The sequence below is a fragment of the Chlorocebus sabaeus genome, chromosome 11 (assembly GCF_047675955.1).
Source record: "Chlorocebus sabaeus isolate Y175 chromosome 11, mChlSab1.0.hap1, whole genome shotgun sequence".
In the NCBI taxonomy this organism is placed as follows: domain Eukaryota; kingdom Metazoa; phylum Chordata; class Mammalia; order Primates; family Cercopithecidae; genus Chlorocebus; species Chlorocebus sabaeus.
Window position 1 is genome coordinate 93,187,838 of NC_132914.1, and position 17,170 is coordinate 93,205,007.

The window sequence follows — 17,170 nt, forward strand, 5'->3', positions numbered from 1 at the left end:
CACCGTAACCCAGACACAACCTGACCTCGTTTAAAATAAATTCTGTATCCGACTCCCTTCGGTGCGTTTCACCGCCCCTAGTCTTGTCTGGCTACCCCCGAATTCCTTTAAAAGGGGTTGAAATGGGTGTTGCAGAAGAGAGAATACTCAGATAGAAACGGCCTGCGGCAGAGGCGCCCCCAAATCCTGGAACCTGTTGGAAGAGTGAGAAAGGAACTCTGGGATCCCGAACATTCTCACGGGTGTAAAAAGACAAAGTAAAATCCCCATTAACCAAGTTGGGGAGAAGTCACATCCGTTACACAGCCTCTCCCAGACCGCACATTTACAACACCGGCCTGCCTCCAGTCCTTGGCTGCCTCACCTTGCTCCTCAGAGCGGGTTTCCCAAGACCCGCGCGCAGCCGGCCAGGCGCAAACTCAAGCCGCTGCTGGTTGCCAGGAGATACTGGTCTAACCATCTCCTCCAATCAGCGCGCATCTCTTTGCGTCCAATCACAGAGGCAGGAAGGGCCGTGGTGGGAGGTGAAAGGTCACACTCCTGTTTGGCGGCCATTTTTCTTGAAACTCAGCGGCTCGGGACCTAGGGTACCTGCTGTAGTCACGAGAGACAAGCGGCAGTCTGGTCGGCAGTGAGTAGCCTGCAATATTCGGCTGTGGTTACGATGGTAAGGAGAACGAGAACGGCGGGAGAAGCGGGGAGAAAGAGAAGGAGGGAGACCACCTCGCGGGGCCTAGTGGTTGCTTCGCGCGTTTCCCATTCATCCGCGTGAGGCGCCGCGCACCCGGTCGCCAGCTTCTTCCACTCTGCTTTTAGGATTTCTGAGGCGCGTGCTCCTCCCGATGCCTTTCTTTTCCTAGGAGTGCCCGTGCCTTCTCCTCTTTGTTTGAATCCGGGCTTAGGATATTCTTATTTGTGGCTACAGGGTCGGGGTAAAACTCAAAGAGAATTTGCACTTCCCACTTAACCACACTCCAAAATTCACTTTCATTGCATGAAAGTAATGATACGGCCATGCTCTAGTTTAACTCAGTTGGTTGGGGAAAACAGACATTAGTCAAAAAATAACAAATATGCAATTGCAAGTAATAAGTGCTAAGAAGAATGCAGACAGGAGGCTGTGAGGGTGCGCGTTAGACATTTAGAGGCTTAGTCAGAGATGGCCTCCCTAGGAGGTGGAATTTAACCTGAAGCCTAAGTGTCATGAAATACGACCCTTTAAAGAGCAGGAGGAGGAGTGTACCGAGCACAGGGAATAGGAGCATAAGACCTGCGGCCGGAAAGAAGCTTGGTCAGTTGGAGAAATTGACAAAAAGGTACAGCTACTTGCAGGAAGAGTGGTTACGAGATGGTGTCGGAGGAGCAGGCGTTGGGCAGGACCTCTTAGGCTGTATTGGGAGGTTTTGATTGTACTCCAAATCAATTGAAAATGATTGAGTTGGAAGACGTTGAATCATTTTAAGCAGAAATATGACAATTTGATGTGCACTTTAAAAAATCATGTTGCTGTGGTGGATAATAAATTGGAGAATGAAAACTGGAGACCCATTAGGTTATTGGAGTAATCGCCGTATCAAGTCACTCCGAATGTTAGAGGGGGTTAGTAGTCAAGTTTCTTAGTTCTGTTCTTTCTTTGACTGGTGAGTGAGCAGAAAAGGGCAAAAACCGAATTCACTGGAGATGTTAATGGTTTGCTGAACAAACTTTAAGTGATTGCTATAAGAGGCAGTGCTAGTGACAAAGTCAGATAGGACCTAGCCCTAGCTTCCACAGTTAAAGACTGTCAAGCGTGATCTGCCCTCTGCTTCCTTCTGTAGTCTTATATTTGGGACTTTGACAATGCTGAATTGTATGTCCCCAAAATCACCTTGTTGCTTCACTCTTCCCTCCTTTTACATAAGTAGCTAGCCTTGCCTGGAACAGGATTTTTTCCCGCTCTGGAAATAAATTCTCATTCTTTAAAACTGAGGTATTACTTATTTCAGGCAACCTTTCCTTTTTTCCCTGGATTGCTTCGGTACCCTTGTGCCTAGTATATCTCCTCTTACTATGTTGCAATATGCAGTATAATTATTTGTATGTGAGGAGCCCCCCTCCCCATCTCCAACTTCTTGACAGGGACTCATTTATTTATGACAAGGTCTTGCTCTGTTCCCTAGTAGCTGGGACTACAGGTGTGCACCACCACATCTGACTATTTTTGGTAGAGAAGGTGGTCTCACTATGTTGCCTGGACTGGTCTTGAAATTCTGGCCTCAAGTGATCCCCCTGCCTTGGCCTTCCAGAATGCTGGAATTACAGATATGAGCCACCCTTTCTGGCCCGCTTTTTTTTTTTTTTTTTTTAAGTGCCTTTATCTTTGTTTCTTTAGAGCTCAGAACAGTGAGTGATGTATGTAGTCGGTGTTATCTTAAGTAAATAGTGAGTATTTTGTTTTGATGGGTTAAAGGTGATACTGGCTAACCGGATATTTAAATTTCCCTGGTACTCTCCAATAAATAAAAGTGAAAATTGTGTACTAAAATAATGAGTCAAGAGTTTTCTTCATTTGCATACCACAATATATTGGTATTTAGTAGAAGAGAGTTGGTGGTGGGAGGAAAAATAATTAATTGGGTCCTTTTTTGTTCTTTGTGCAGAGTTTACCCCTCAATCCCAAACCTTTCCTCAATGGACTAACAGGAAAGCCAGTGATGGTGAAACTTAAGTGGGGAATGGAGTACAAGGGCTATCTGGTATCTGTAGATGGCTACATGAACATGCAGGTAAGCTAAAGAGCTGTAAAGGTCATAACATTGCATTTAGTTTGCTTCACCTTATTGCTCAAAGGTTTAGTCTAATAAGAATACATACAATTAAATTGACAAATGTACGGCAAAATTAAAAAATAAAGTCAAAGCCAGGGAGGATACTATGATATACTAGGTACGAGACATGGACTTAAACCAGAATTCAGCCACAGATTTTATTCCTAGTAGTTAAAGTAAGAAGAGCTCAGACATTTAATTCATAATAATACTGTAAGGGAAACACACTACTTTGCTGGAGAAAACAAAACATTTCTCATCATTTAGCCCTGAAAGAAAGTTTTCAAGTGAAATTCATGAGTCTTTTAATGAATGATGCTAAAGGCACAACACCAAAGTTATTGAGGAAATTCATTCCTTCAGGGGAAAGACACATCTGCCGAAGAAATTGAACTGACTGTATGTCTGTCAAATGAGTTTCTGTAAATGATTCAGCCATGTGTTTTGGTGGGGTTTTTTTTGTAATTAATTTTCTTTTTATTGTGGTAAAATACACATTACAATTTTGCCACTCTAACCATTTTTAAGTGTATAATTCAGTGGCACTAAGTACCTTAACATTGTTCTACAGCCATTACCATTATCCATTTCCAGAACTTTTTTATCATCCAAAAGTGACATTTTTTGCCCATTAAACAGTAATTTTCCATTAAACAATAATTTTACAATTAAACTTTAAACAATAAGTTTCCATTGCTTCCTTCACCTAGCTAACTCATGGTAACCACTATTCTACATGTCTGTGAATTTGACCATGCATAATACCTCATACAAATGGAATCGTGTATTTATCCTTTTATGTCTGGCTCGTTTGACATAGCGTAGTGTATTATTCAAGGTTCATCCATGTTGTAGCATGTGTCAGAACTTCCTTTTTATGACTGAATAATATTCCATTGTATGGATATACCACATTCTAATCTGTTTGCCTCTTGGTGGACACAGGGTTGCTTCCCTCTTTGGACTGTAGTAAGTAATGCTGCTGTGAACACAGATATACAAATGTCTGTTTGAGTCCCTGCTTTCAGCTCTTTGGGGTATATACCCAGAAGTGGAATTACTGGATTACTGGTAATTCCAAGTTTAATTTTTAAGGAGACCAAGCGTGGTGGCTCATGCCTGTAATCCCAGCACTTTGGGAGGCTGAGGTAGCAGATTGCTTGAGCCCAGGAGTTTGAGATTAGCCTGGGCAAGATAGCAAAACTGCATCTCTACAAAAAAAATACAAAAATTAACTAGGCATGGTGGTGTGGGCACCTGTATTCTCAGCTACTCAGGAAGCTGAGGTGGGAGGATCACCTGAGCGTGGGGCGGTTGAAGCTGCAGTGAACCGTGATCACATCACTGCACTCTAGTCTGGATAACAGAATAAGACCCTGTCTCAAAAAACAAAAAAAAATTTTTTTTTCCTTTTGAATAACTGTCACGCTATTTTCCACAGCAGCTACATGGTTTTCCATACCCACCAGTAATGCACAAGGGTTCCAGTTTCTCCACATCCTCACCAACACTTGTTATTTTCTATGGGTGTTTATAAAATAGTTATTCTAATGGGTGTGAAGTGGTATCTTATTGTGGTTTTGATTTGCATTTTCCTAGTGGCTAATGATGTTGAGCACCTTTTCATGTGTTTATTGGCCATTCGTTTATCTTTGGAGAAATGCCTGTTAATGTCTTTTGCATATTTAAAAAATTAGTTTGGGGTTGTTGTTTTTTAATAGTAGTAGTTTCCCGCCAGGTTTTTAAAGGCTATCAAGACAGGTGGTCAATCCAATCATGAATCCAAGGATTCCATACTTATAAGCAGAGTACTCAAAGGAGTATTTAAGTAGGCAGAGAGCTATGATTTTCCTTAACTTAGGCAATTACCACCTGAGCACATGACACTAAGGTCCCCAAAACATAGTTTGAGTTTGGACAATTCCCTAAACAGGAATCATTTACCAAGACCATAGAAAAATCTGGGAAGTATATGAATTATGATTAAAATATTCTGGAATTAGTGGTGATAGTTGCACAGGTTTGCACAGGTTTTTGAATATACTAAAAACCACTGAATTGTACACTTTAAAAGGGTGAATTTTATGCTATGGAAATTAACATCTCAGTAATAAAAGATTTACCACTTAATAATTGTTTTAGAATTAATATAGCTTGCTAGTGACCCTGCCAGAGTTAAAAAATGTCTAAGTAACCAACCACTTTGAGTAGTCAACCATATTGATACCAGTGTTTGAATTTGTTCCCTCAGCAAATATTTATTGAGTCCCATTATGTGCTTGGCACTGTGAATATAGCATTGAACAAAACAAAATCCCTGCCCTCAAGAGTTTATGTTTTAGTGGTGGGAGGTGGTAATATAATGTGATAATAGGTGTGATAATGCCATGCATGAAGAAAAAGAGAATAGAGAGACAGTATGTGCAATATTATATAGGATAGCCACTCTGAGGAAGCGAATTCTGGAAGATACCAGAATTAGTGTACAACTCAGGTGAGTGTCTGGGGAAAAGCATCCCAGTTTGAGGGAATAGCAAGTACAAAGGCCCTGTGGTGGAAGCATGCTTGGTATGTTCAAAGCACAGCAAAAAGGCCAGAGCAGATTGAGTTAAGGGACAAATGACAAAGTTAGGTTAGAATGGTGGCCATAGAAAGCCTGTTAAGTGATGGTGAAGACTGAATTTAATACATGATAGAAAGTATTTGGAGCATTATTGTGTAATTTAGAAACCAGTTAAATGTTGTAATTACCTTTTACAAAAAATTAGTTGCTCTTAATACATTATTTCTTATAGCCGTTACATACAAACTAATTGTCTCAACAACTTCATATATTTCAGACAAAACTATCATCTGGATAATGAAGATTACTTTTTGTTTTCTATAAGAGAGGGAGTAACATCCAGTAGTAGTGTTCATTAACATGTTTTTCATGACTTATGTCACATCCTATTTTAATCCTTATTGTTAAGCCGTGTTTTTCTTTTCCTTTTCCACATGCCTAGTTGTGAAGTTGTGAAGGAAACCTCCCTCTCTCCCTTCACTCCTGTTAGTGCCGTCGCTGAGTCCCAGGTGGCATTGATTGTGATTTTTCTTTTAATTACAAGTAAAGATTGTTACCTATATGTAGAAGGAAAGCTAAACATTTTGATATAAAATTAGAAATAATAGAGTTCAACAAAATAACTGTAAAAGTCACTGTTAACTATTTAACTTTCACTTAAGAACTTGTTTTTCCCTGTTTATTAGTACATAATTTAAAAAAATTTTCTTATTCAGGCCCAGATGTGGTAGCTCATGCCTGTAATCCCATCACTTTGGAGGCCAAGGCAGGAGGATCACTTGAAGGCAGAAATTCAAGACCAGCTTGGGCAGTATAGCAAGATCTCATCTCTACAAAAAAAAAAAAAATTGTTTTGAAGTAGCCAGACTTTGTGGCACATGCTTTTAGGCCTAGCTACTCAGGAGGTTGAGGCAGGAGGAGCCCAGGAGTTCAAGGTTTTGCTCAGCTATGATTGTGCCACTGCATTCTAGCCTGGGCAACAGAGGGAGACCCTGTTTCTTAAAAGACAGGAAAAGAAGAAAATTCTAACTCAGTTATCTGCTTTGGTTGCTGACTAATATAAAAGTATTTGGCATGCTAGCCATAGCTTTTGTATACCCATTTGGACACCTCAATATGATTTATGTTTTACTCTGAGAAAACTTAACGTCTGGTTCTTTAGAATGAATTTTCAGAAAACTTTTTAATCACAATTTATTCATAGAGACTGCCTTCTTCCACACACTGTTTTGATATCTAATGGAAAGAAATATTACATAACCTGGGAGATTCCGAGACTTATGTTGAGACAAACTTTATTATATATTTGTTCTACATCCATGAATATTAATTTTATTGAAGGTTTATATGAAACCAAAAGTACTACAGTAGTAATAGAAAGCTCATCCTCTGTTTATTAATTATAGATAAATTTGAGTTTTTGGTATAGGAAGGTCATAGTAAGTTCTCTCACCAGTATTAGCTGTATTGTAATATTTTCCTCCTGTGTGATTATACTAATTTATTTCTTTTTATTGAAAGCTTGCAAATACAGAAGAATACATAGATGGAGCTTTGTCTGGACATCTGGGTGAAGTTTTAATAAGGTAACAAACAGCAGTGGTATATGTAAGGCGTTACTGGTGAGCATTAGGAATACCTGTTCTATATATATTAGTGCCTCAATTTTGGAAGTACTTTAAGAAAAAAATCACTATTATAATACTTTACAATTAGACTTCAAAAGTCTTTGAAATTGTTAAACTTATCAAAGGTAAGTTTTCAGATGTTTTAGAACTGGCCAAAAGATTTTTCTAGTGTTAAATTTTCTGGCTCTTAGCTATAACCTTTTACAGTGGCAACCTTTTGCAGTGGCCTTCATTGCAAGAACTTAGTTTTGAATTTTAGTTGGGTCTGGCTGTTTGTAAGGATTTTTGTTATATTGATTCTCTGTACTAGCTTCAAAGCTTCAAATTCTGGTAATTATTTCCTTTGGAAAATCATAAAGGTGTCATTTTAACAACCATATGGTGGAAAATAAGTGCAATGTGCTTTTCAACAAGTCTATGTAAAACTCTTTTTAAAAACAAATATATTAAAAAATTTTTTAAGACAAGAATATTGTAAATATAGCATTCAGTATATTCATAATAAAAATACAGTAATTCAGATCATACAAGTTTCTGGTTGGAACAACAAAATGGACTTTTTCTATTTACAGGTGTAATAATGTCCTTTATATCAGAGGTGTGGAAGAAGAGGAAGAAGATGGGGAAATGAGAGAATAGCATCTTTTGTTGGGGATTTTTTTTTATATATATATTTCTAGACAATAAAGATTTGTTTGTTTTTCAACTTGACTTGCGAACTATTTGTATTCAGATATTTACAAGCAAAGCTCAAATGTTGAACCAGTTGGGAAAGATTACTCACAGAACTAATGCTTTAAAAGCCACCGAATTTCATTTAAGTTGCTTTTCTTTTGTAAGCTCAATGCTCTTTTTTTTTCCCCCCCATAAAGGATAATTATTTATATGCTTTAGATATTTTTATGAAGGTGAATTTCAGACCTTTTCTTGTAAAATTATCTATTAGCTGCCACCTTTTAAATGCAACGTTTTCAGGTTATTTTTGAGCCACTTTTAACATGTATAAAATTAAACATTTTCTTGGCATTAATAATATTCTGTCTTATTTTACTTAGTCAATAAATTACATGTTAATTCTGTGTCACTATAAGCTAAATGCACATATTGTAGCTAAAACTGAAACATCTTCTAAAAATTAAAATGATTGTACAGACAGGGCACAACAGAAATTGGGAACTGACATTCAGGCTGAGGGCATATGATTTGTTTACTAAGGAGAAAAAAGTTCTTTGAACAAAACGTAATGTGGAATAAAAACTGGTCTCACAGTTATGTTCTGAGACCATAACTTCGAGGTTAAGTTTTAAGCCTTTCAAAACCCTTCAGATATTTTAGAGTTGTACATTGTTAAACTGTATATTCCATAGTAATAACAGCGTGCTATGAACTTCCCTACAGATGCGTTGAGAAAATATATCATTTACATTCTCATGTTGTAAGAGAATGGCCATTATTACACTTCAGTGGTCATTTACCATACAATTTTATCAGTAAACTATCTTTGTGTATCCCCAAGTGGAACAACTCAAAGTATAGATAACAATGTTGAGCTATATGGACTAATACTTATGATATGAATAAAGACTTCAACAAAAGAAAATAACTTATTCCTAATCCTATGGCCCTTAGAATAAGGGCCTGTCTTCCTCAAATTGATTAGGCCTGGTACATGGGGCAGAATATTGCCATTAGTGAAAGCCAAGATTTACAAAATATACCTAAGACATTCTGGTAATAAAATGTCTTACTGCTTTTATTCAAGTAAAAAAATATTCTTCTTCTTGTGCTTTTGTTTTTGTTTCATTGACTAAAGGTAGCTGCTGTTTGTTAGCAGATGGAGGTTTTGAATGATAGACAAGTCGTCTTCCCAACTGAAAAGAAAAACGAAATACTTAATATTTTCCATTTTCTATTGAAATTTGTGAAATACCAATATTAACTTGATTTTTACAAGGAATAATGTGGTTTGTAATATTAACTAATCACAGTTAAAAGGGACTTGTAACCTAACGGATGTCTAACATGCTAGGCAAAGTTGAGTAGCAAACTGGACACCGATAAGTATGCAGAAGGAGCAACAGTTAGGTTTTATTGGGAAGTGGGAAAACTTAGGTAGAGTCATCCAGTAGTATACGGTTCAAATGTGTTCAGCCTAGAAAAGCACCATGTTGAAGGCCACCATTTTCTCAGTAAGTGCCATAGCCAGTTTTTCCTTCATGGTTGGAAGAGATGGCTTTCTCCTGTTGAGCACCTGACTAGCATTTAGAAATCTTGTTAAGTCCAGAAAACCGTGTACCATCTTGAACACTGGCTGGCTTCTGGAGGTGTTCCCAACAGAAGAGGCTTTGGGAAACCCCTAGTTCATACCTATTCATTCTCTCTAGGGCATATATACTCAAGTATATTACTACTTATTTTTCTCTTTACTTTTGGGATTCCCTCGCCTGCTTTTTATTTTGTTTTGCTTTTGTAGCTGAATTTGTATAAATTAAATGTATAAGTGGGAAAACTGCCATAATTCTGTGAGATTTGATGGGACATTGCCACTGTGTTCAAAAGGCACTATTGACATTTTAGGACAATTCTTATGTGAGATTGTCCCCTGCATTGCAGGCCCAAGAGAACCTAAATAACAATAGCACTCTTCCCCATCACTGTAACAACAAAAATGTCCTTGGGGGACTAGAATCTCTGAATTCATTCTGCAATATCAGAATTTTTCACTGTCAGAGATCTTTGGTAACATTTGTTATTAATACTGTCTGAAAAAATTACCAATGATGAAGTGTCCTAATTGGGTCAGCTTCTATCAGAGGTCATTGTGTGTTGTTCATTTATCAGATAACCATTTTTTCCCCAGTTTTTTCCAGGTTTAGTTTTTATGCTCATTTTTAGTCTGTTAATTCACTATACATCAAGTATCCATGATGTGCCAGGTATTAGGGATACAAACGTCATAAAACTCATGGTCTAGAAGGAAAGGTGAATATATTAAAAAATAATTTCAATTTGGTGGGTTTACTAAGTAGTCCATGTGGAAGGGTGATGAATGGTTAATTCTTGGGAGGAGAGAACAGGTGAGGAAAGTCTTCATGGAAAGAATTGAACTAGATAAATACCCTTTTTAAGGTGAAGTATTTCAATAAAATATTTTGAAGTAATCATCTTTTTGCTATGGCACATATTAACAATTCCCATATTTCAGAATTTTTTTCAAGTTCTTACCTCAAGAGGTTGGTTATAAAGCACACAGTAAGCATTCGTTATGCGTTAGCTGTTACTATGGTAAGAATCAGTGTCCACAATAGCTTTGCAGATAACCAGGAAATTGTCCTTCTGGAATATATTTCAGACTGTATCCCAGAGGAGGGAAAGAGTGGCATGTAAAACAAAAGGCCCTCCTTACCCTGTGTAGAAGTGATGGACCACTTGTACGTGACTGCCTAATCCCAAACTTCTGATTGGACAGGTGGTCTTGCAAAATAAAGAACTTTGGCTTCTGGTCCTGATTCTGCTGCTACGTCATAGCGACTCTGGGCAAATCATTTTGACTCCAGCTGTCAATCTCATTATCTTTACAATATGGGGATTGTACACAGTCCCCACAGTTACATGCGATTCTCTAGGTTCACTTATCTCCAAAACATTACTGAGTGAAAGAAGCCAAGTTCCTAGCTATCAGTAAGAAAAGGAATATGTACATAAATACATATATGTGTATGTATATTTCCAGAGAGATGCAAATGAACCTGTTAACAGTGGTTGCCTCCAGGAAGGGGAACTGAGGAAGACTGACTTTACACTGAATACTCTTGTATCTTTTGAACTTTGAACAATATGTTTTTATAATCTATTCCAAAAAACTAAAAAAAAATTACCTGATTTTAATGAACCTAGGGCTAAAGAAAAAGAGGAGAGAGAAGAGGCTTCTTTTACTAAAAAGTGTTTAATTGAGAACTAGAGAGCCACTAATTTGAATTATTCTAAAAATAACAAGGAACCAGAGAGACCAATTGAAGCTGTGAGCAAGAAAGATTATCCTTCTGAAGTTCAACCTGGATAAGTTAGACGAATCAAGTATTTTGTTTTTGTACCACAGAGGCACTCACATATTGATATGGCTGGATCTATTAATAGCAAAACAAACCTTTTTCTTTGGTTGTGCTACTGCTTTTTCCAGAGCAGCTTTTAGCCTTTCCTCTTGGTGTCTTTGTTTTTCTCTCATTTTCTCATCACGAAACCTGTCACAAGAAGGGAGAAACATTCTTGTAACTATAAATCACGTTAAGTAAGAAAAGTACATTACTCTTTGATAATGAGCCATGTGAATAGAAGACCTCCTTTAAAGTTAAATGAAAATGATACTTCATCTTTACTCATAAGAGTGGCTTTTGAATATTCAGGTAAATCTCAAAAACAAATACTATTTTGAAATGGGAAGAAATTTCATCATTTTGGAAAATATAAAATATACCCAGATCTTGGTTTACTTTTTTTTTTCCCCAAGACACAGTCTCACTCTGTTGCCCAGGCTGGAGTGCAGTGGCATAATCTTGGCTCACTGCAACCTCTACCTCCTGGGTTCAGGCAATTCTCCTGTCTCAGCCTCCCAAGTAGCTGGGATTACAGTTGCATGCCACCACACCCAGCTAATTTTTGTATTTTTAGTAGAGACGGGGTTTCACCGTGTTACCCAGGCTGGTCTTGAACTCCTGACCTCGTGATTTGCCCACCTCGGCCTCCCAAACATTTCAGCACTTTACAGATAGTTTGTATTATAGCTACTTGAATTAACTTTCAGCTACTTTTTCCTCTTTTTAAACCTTTCAATTGAAGTGTCACATACATACAGAAAAGTACACAAATGCATAGCTTAGTGAGCTGCCACAAAAGTGTACCTTCCAATTAATCTTTTTGAATAATACCCTCAAATTATGAGCAAGAAATGCCATTTGTCATATTCTCTTTAGGGTTATTTTGAGGGAAAAATTAATCTATGCAACTTATCAAGTACAAAGTGGTGAGCAATAGGCACTAAATACGTGATAGCTATTTTATGAACCTATTTAATGATATTCTAAGTGTAAGGTTATATACTAGGGAATGGAAATAACATGTACTGAGCATTTCTATTGCAAAATTAGGTGCCCCAAACCATGGGGAAAATCAGCTAAAATATATTTTTTTTTTTTTGAGACAGAGTCTTGCTCTGTTGCCCAGGCTGGAGTGCAGTGGCATAATCTCGGCTCACTGCAAGCTCCGCCTCCCAGGTTCACGCCATTCTCCTGCCTCAGCCTCCCGAGTAGCTAGGACTACAGGCGCCTGCCACCACACCCGGCTAATTTTTTTGTATTTTTAGTAGAGACAGGGTTTCACCATGTTAGCCAGGATGGTCTCGATCTCCTGACCTCGTGATCCACCCGCCTCGGCCTCCCAAAGTGCTGGGATTACAGGCGTGAGCCACCGCGCCTGGCCCAGCTAAAATTCTTTTTAAGAAGAATGTAAATAATTGGAATTACATTCATGTATCACTGCTAAAAATGAGTTGTAATTACACTTTGATGCAAATATATTTTTACTGTAAAAAAGATGCAAGTGCTGTTAGTGTAGTCATAATGAGGTCATCTTAGGGAAGGAGTAACTTTTCTTTTTTTTTTTTTTTTTTTTTTTTGAGACGGAGTCTCGCTCTGTCGCCCAGGCTGGAGTGCAGTGGCCGGATCTCAGCTCACTGCAAGCTCCACCTCCCGGGTTTACACCATTCTCCTGTCTCAGCCTCCCAAGTAGCTGGGACTACAGGCGCCCGCCACCTCGCCCAGCTAGTTTTTTGTATTTTTTTAGTAGAGACGGGGTTTCTCCGGGTTAGCCAGGATGGTCTCGATCTCCTGACCTCGTGATCCGCCCGTCTCGGCCTCTCAAAGTGCTGGGATTACAGGCTTGAGCCACCGCGCCCGGCCAACTTTTCATTTATAATTTTTTTTAAAGCTTGCTTTATGTTCAATAAGATCCCATCAGAATCACCATAATATAGTCTGGACTTCATTTTTACTGTGGGTAAGCATATCCTCCATACATCTGTAAAGTAGTAGGCAATAACAAAATATCTAATACAAGTGGCTAATATTTGAGTGCTTACTATGTGCCAAGCATGCTCTTGTAATTTACTTGGATCATCTAATTTAATCCTCACAACAACCTGTAAGTACCATTATTACTCCCATTTTACAGATAAGGAAACCACCTAGAGTGCTTGTGTTGCCTAAGGTCACAAAGTCATAAATAGTTGAACTGAACTCACTCAGCATGGTCTAATCCCCAGCCTGGTAGCCAGAGTACTAGTTGGCCTCTCAACATGTTTTTTGCTATTACATGAACATCATCCCACTTGTAAACATTCCCTACATGCCACAGTAGGCTAGGGGTCATATTTACAATAATCATTGCCTCAAACTAGGACAGTAGGCCCTCCATATTCACAGTTCCACATCTGGGCATTCAACCAACTGCAGATTGAAAATATGTGGAGAAAAGCCCCAACAATAAAAATACTACAAATTTTAAGGAATACAGTATGACAGCTCTAGCATTTACATTGTATTAAGTAGTCGAGAAATGATTTTAAAGTATACAGGAGGATATACATAGGTTATATGCAAATATGCCATCTTATATGAGACATAAGCATCTGCAGATTTTGGCATCCTTGGGAGGTCCTGGAACCAATCCCCTACAGATACCAAAGGACAACTGTTTGTCCATAAAAGTTCTTATTTAACTTGGTATGGAAATTTGTAAATGAATGCATTCTGAAAGGCCACGGTCAGGACATACCACCCTCAATGCACAGATCTCCTTTGAAGGGCACCAAGCTATGCAAGGGTGTGAGGGATGGGGTGGGGATCCAGGGACGATAATCCTCATGTGGTTGTCTTGAGGAATAAATGAGTGAACGTTGCGTAAGTGTTGGCAGTTATACACTGCGGAAAACCCTCACTGTGTAGCTCTGACTTTCAAACAATTCCTTCATTAGGAATTAGGAGCCCTTCATGGGAGAACTACAGGTAGATTGAGTCTGCTTGCAGTCTTCCCATGACGGGCTCCTAATTCTATGCCTTGGGTCCTTCACCACCAATGCAATTCTCCTTCCCCATGATAGGTAGTCAAAACTTTTCATGTAATTACTTATTCATAAATTTTATATAATTACCAAAGATTTGCTTTTCCAGGCTAGTTTGTCCATCCCAAACTAGGTCAGTTGCCCCTGGTGAACTCTGTTCACCCAGTTCCTTCCTTCGCAGTGCTCATTACCATTGGTAATGACACATTTATTTCCTAAGAATATTTGATGAATGTGTCTTCCACGCTAAATAATAGCTGTATGAGGAGAGCAGGGCTGGATTTCATTCCTCCTCACTGTGTCCCTATAATATGGCGTTATACAAGAGACTTGCTAATGTGTTTGTGGAATCTGAGCAAAACCAGCTACTCATTAAGTCATTCTTATCCTTATTGAATATACTTTTGCCGCCGTTCTTTCTGTTTCATCCTCTCAATTGCCTCCACATTTTCTCTGGGAATGGATTCGATGAGGTCACACAGTTCTACCAGGCGAGACTCTACTTTTACCAGCTTTTGAATTGGGTTGAGGCCGTCATCCTCAGCATCTCCAATGCAGACTTTGTATACTTCAGTAATCTTTTTACTAAGTGAGTCTATCAGTATTTCCTGAGATTGAGAAGAGCAGAAAACATTAACATCACATTGCACATTCAATAAATATATAATACCATTTTACTATATTACAGTAAAAACCCATGTATATGCTATTAAATGTTTACTTTTTTTATTATTATTATTTTTTTAGATGGAGTCTCGCTCTGTCACCCAGGCTGGAGTGCAGTGGTGCAGTCTCATCTCACTGCAACCTCCGCCTCCCAGGTTCAGGCGATTCTTGTGCCTCAGCCACCCAAGTAGCTGGGATTACAGGCATGCGCCACCACGCCCAGCTAAATTTTGTATTTTTAGTAGCGATGGGGCTTCACCATGTTGGCCAGGCTGGTCTCGAACTCCTGACCTCAGGTGATCGGGCTGCCTTGGCCTCCCAAAGTGCTGGAATTACAGGCGTGAGCCACTGTGCCTGGCCTGATGTTTACTTTTTTAAAGGAGAAGTTTTAATAAAACAGATCATTGAGAAAATGCAGCAGTGACATTTGACTTATATCATAATTTATAGTCAGAGCATTACTATAGTAACACCTTGGATTATTTTCTTAAAATATATTGAACTCTAGATATAAAAAGTAATTATAATGAGCAGAATATTTTTTGCTTGAATGTTTTTGTATATCTGACTCCCTAAGAATTCAAATAGAGGCAACAAACATTTTAAATCGTTTTTTGCCACTCAGATGCATTTCCTTTTGGCACAATATGTAACCCAGCTCCCCTCTTTTTTGCATATATTACTCTGTTATAATTGTGAAACTATAATCATCCTATATGATAGTTCTCTGCCTTATCCTTATAGACCAGGAGAGCAGGAGCTACATCTTATGCTTAAACTTACGACTAAAACAGTGCTTTGCACATAACTGTGCACTGGATAAATGTTTGCTGAATAAATGACTGAATGCATTCTCTCAGAAAAAAAAGTTACAAGCAAACAGGTACCCAGGCTGGCCTACTAAAGCCTTTTCAGAAGTATCATTTTCACTGTTTTCGTTGGGAAGCCATTGCAGTATTCTAGTCTAAACAAAAGCTTAGGCCAAACCTTGCCGATCCCTGTACCTCGACACTGTGCCATTTTAACTGTTGGTGGAGATTCTTGAGGTGGTAGGTAACTTGTCTCAGGACCATAAGAAAATTGTCATCCTCTTTCGCCATTGTGAACCCGGTGTTTGCAATTAAGAGGAGCTCAACAAACTGCTGGGCAATGTGAATCACTCTCCAGGTAGTATTCTGCCCCATTTCCTGCTTCCGCTCAAGAAGATGAGCATCACCATAAATCCAGCGACAAATAACTCTCAAGACAGATGTGGCTCCTGGAGCCATGGGAAGCCCTTCCTGGAACCATGAACACCTTACAGAGCCACCAACACAATTACAACCCAAGATATGATATCAAGAGTGTACTTCCAACAGCTTTTCTCTTCCACCTCCTAGCTTAAAAAGCTTTCTGATGGTCCTGTTTAGCATAAAGCTCCTTTTTACCTTTGTAAGGTAACACTTATTATATTTCCTATTTACATGAATGACATGATCCTTTTAGAAAACTTGGAGAAATACATAATAATAGAAAACAGCAAAAGTCCTATATTGGCCATAAATTTCCCTTTTCCCCTTTCTCTAAAATAAAACTGTGTTTCTTATTTATGTAACAGCACGTTCTTTTTCTAAACCTTGGAGACATCGAAAAATATAAAAGAAAATAAAAGTAACCCATCGGATTGAAATATTGTAAATTGCATACGAAAACAATATTGCTGCAACGTGTGTCACTAAATAAAGCAGAGAAAAATACTTTAAAAATATATTCACCACTGGTTTTGAGGAAAAACAACTTTAAGATGAGAGTGGTTGCTAGTTGATGGAAATTTCTGAAGGAGACCTGTTGAACACTTAGATGGTTTTAGAGATGGATGAGCAGAGCAGTGGCTTTTTACGATGTCTTTTCTACACCACTGCTCCCTCCCCCCTTTTTTTATAAATTCCCTCTTCTAAGAGGAGAGAAAATGGTGAGAAGAGATATTTTCTTAAGATAACAAGGTAAGAACAAGAGCTAGGAGACAGGAGAGGAGAATGAGATGAATGAAGGCATTCACGTATGAAAAAGGGATTGAGAGCCTGGCCTGACAAAGCAAAAAGGCAAAGAAAAGGGAGCACAAGGCACAGGCCAATTGACGACAGGGAAGGAAAGTTTCAGCCCCATCCCTGGAACTGCCCCCAGATGGCAGGCCCAGCCCACCGTACCTCGGAGGAGGAGCTGTCAAGGGAGTCTGCCCGGGTGAATGGAACAGGAATTATGGAAGACTGGTATCAGAGAACTTCAGGTGCCTTTCAACAGTGAATGGGAAGTGATATGACCAGAGCAGTGTTTTAGGAGGAATCATTGTATCAAAACTGGAGAGCGGAAGGCGGGGATGGATATCTAGATGTTATGAAAGTCTTTTCGAACT

General features: G+C 38.7%; 2 protein-coding genes across 2 annotated transcripts in view; one reads left to right on the top strand and one right to left on the bottom strand.

The window, feature by feature from the left end:
* The first annotated feature begins 532 nt into the window (after positions 1-532).
* Positions 533-7,709, top strand: SNRPF (small nuclear ribonucleoprotein polypeptide F). Its single transcript, XM_008004305.3, has 4 exons — positions 533-667; positions 2,640-2,765; positions 6,892-6,956; positions 7,571-7,709. The coding sequence occupies exons 1-4, from the start codon at positions 665-667 to the stop codon at positions 7,635-7,637; spliced, it is 261 nt and encodes an 86-aa protein (XP_008002496.1). The 5' UTR covers positions 533-664; the 3' UTR covers positions 7,638-7,709.
* A 1,046-nt stretch (positions 7,710-8,755) lies between these two features.
* CCDC38 (coiled-coil domain containing 38) overlaps positions 8,756-17,170 on the bottom strand; it is a 59,798-nt gene continuing 51,383 nt past the window's right edge. Inside the window, exons 13-15 of the mRNA XM_008004303.3 lie at positions 14,515-14,720; positions 11,146-11,239; positions 8,756-8,869 (exon numbers count right to left, since the gene is read on the bottom strand). Of these exons, the coding sequence (XP_008002494.2) occupies positions 8,756-8,869; positions 11,146-11,239; positions 14,515-14,720 (414 nt within the window). The remainder of the gene's footprint in view (positions 8,870-11,145; positions 11,240-14,514; positions 14,721-17,170) is intronic.

What these genes read in the sequence shown, in the direction of transcription:
- SNRPF (XM_008004305.3), top strand. An exon ending in ATGGCTACATGAACATGCAG is followed by an intron (nt 2,766 to 6,891) that starts GTAAGCTAAAGA and finishes TTTTATTGAAAG; the next exon opens with CTTGCAAATACAGAAGAATA. An exon ending in CTGGGTGAAGTTTTAATAAG is followed by an intron (nt 6,957 to 7,570) that starts GTAACAAACAGC and finishes TTCTATTTACAG; the next exon opens with GTGTAATAATGTCCTTTATA.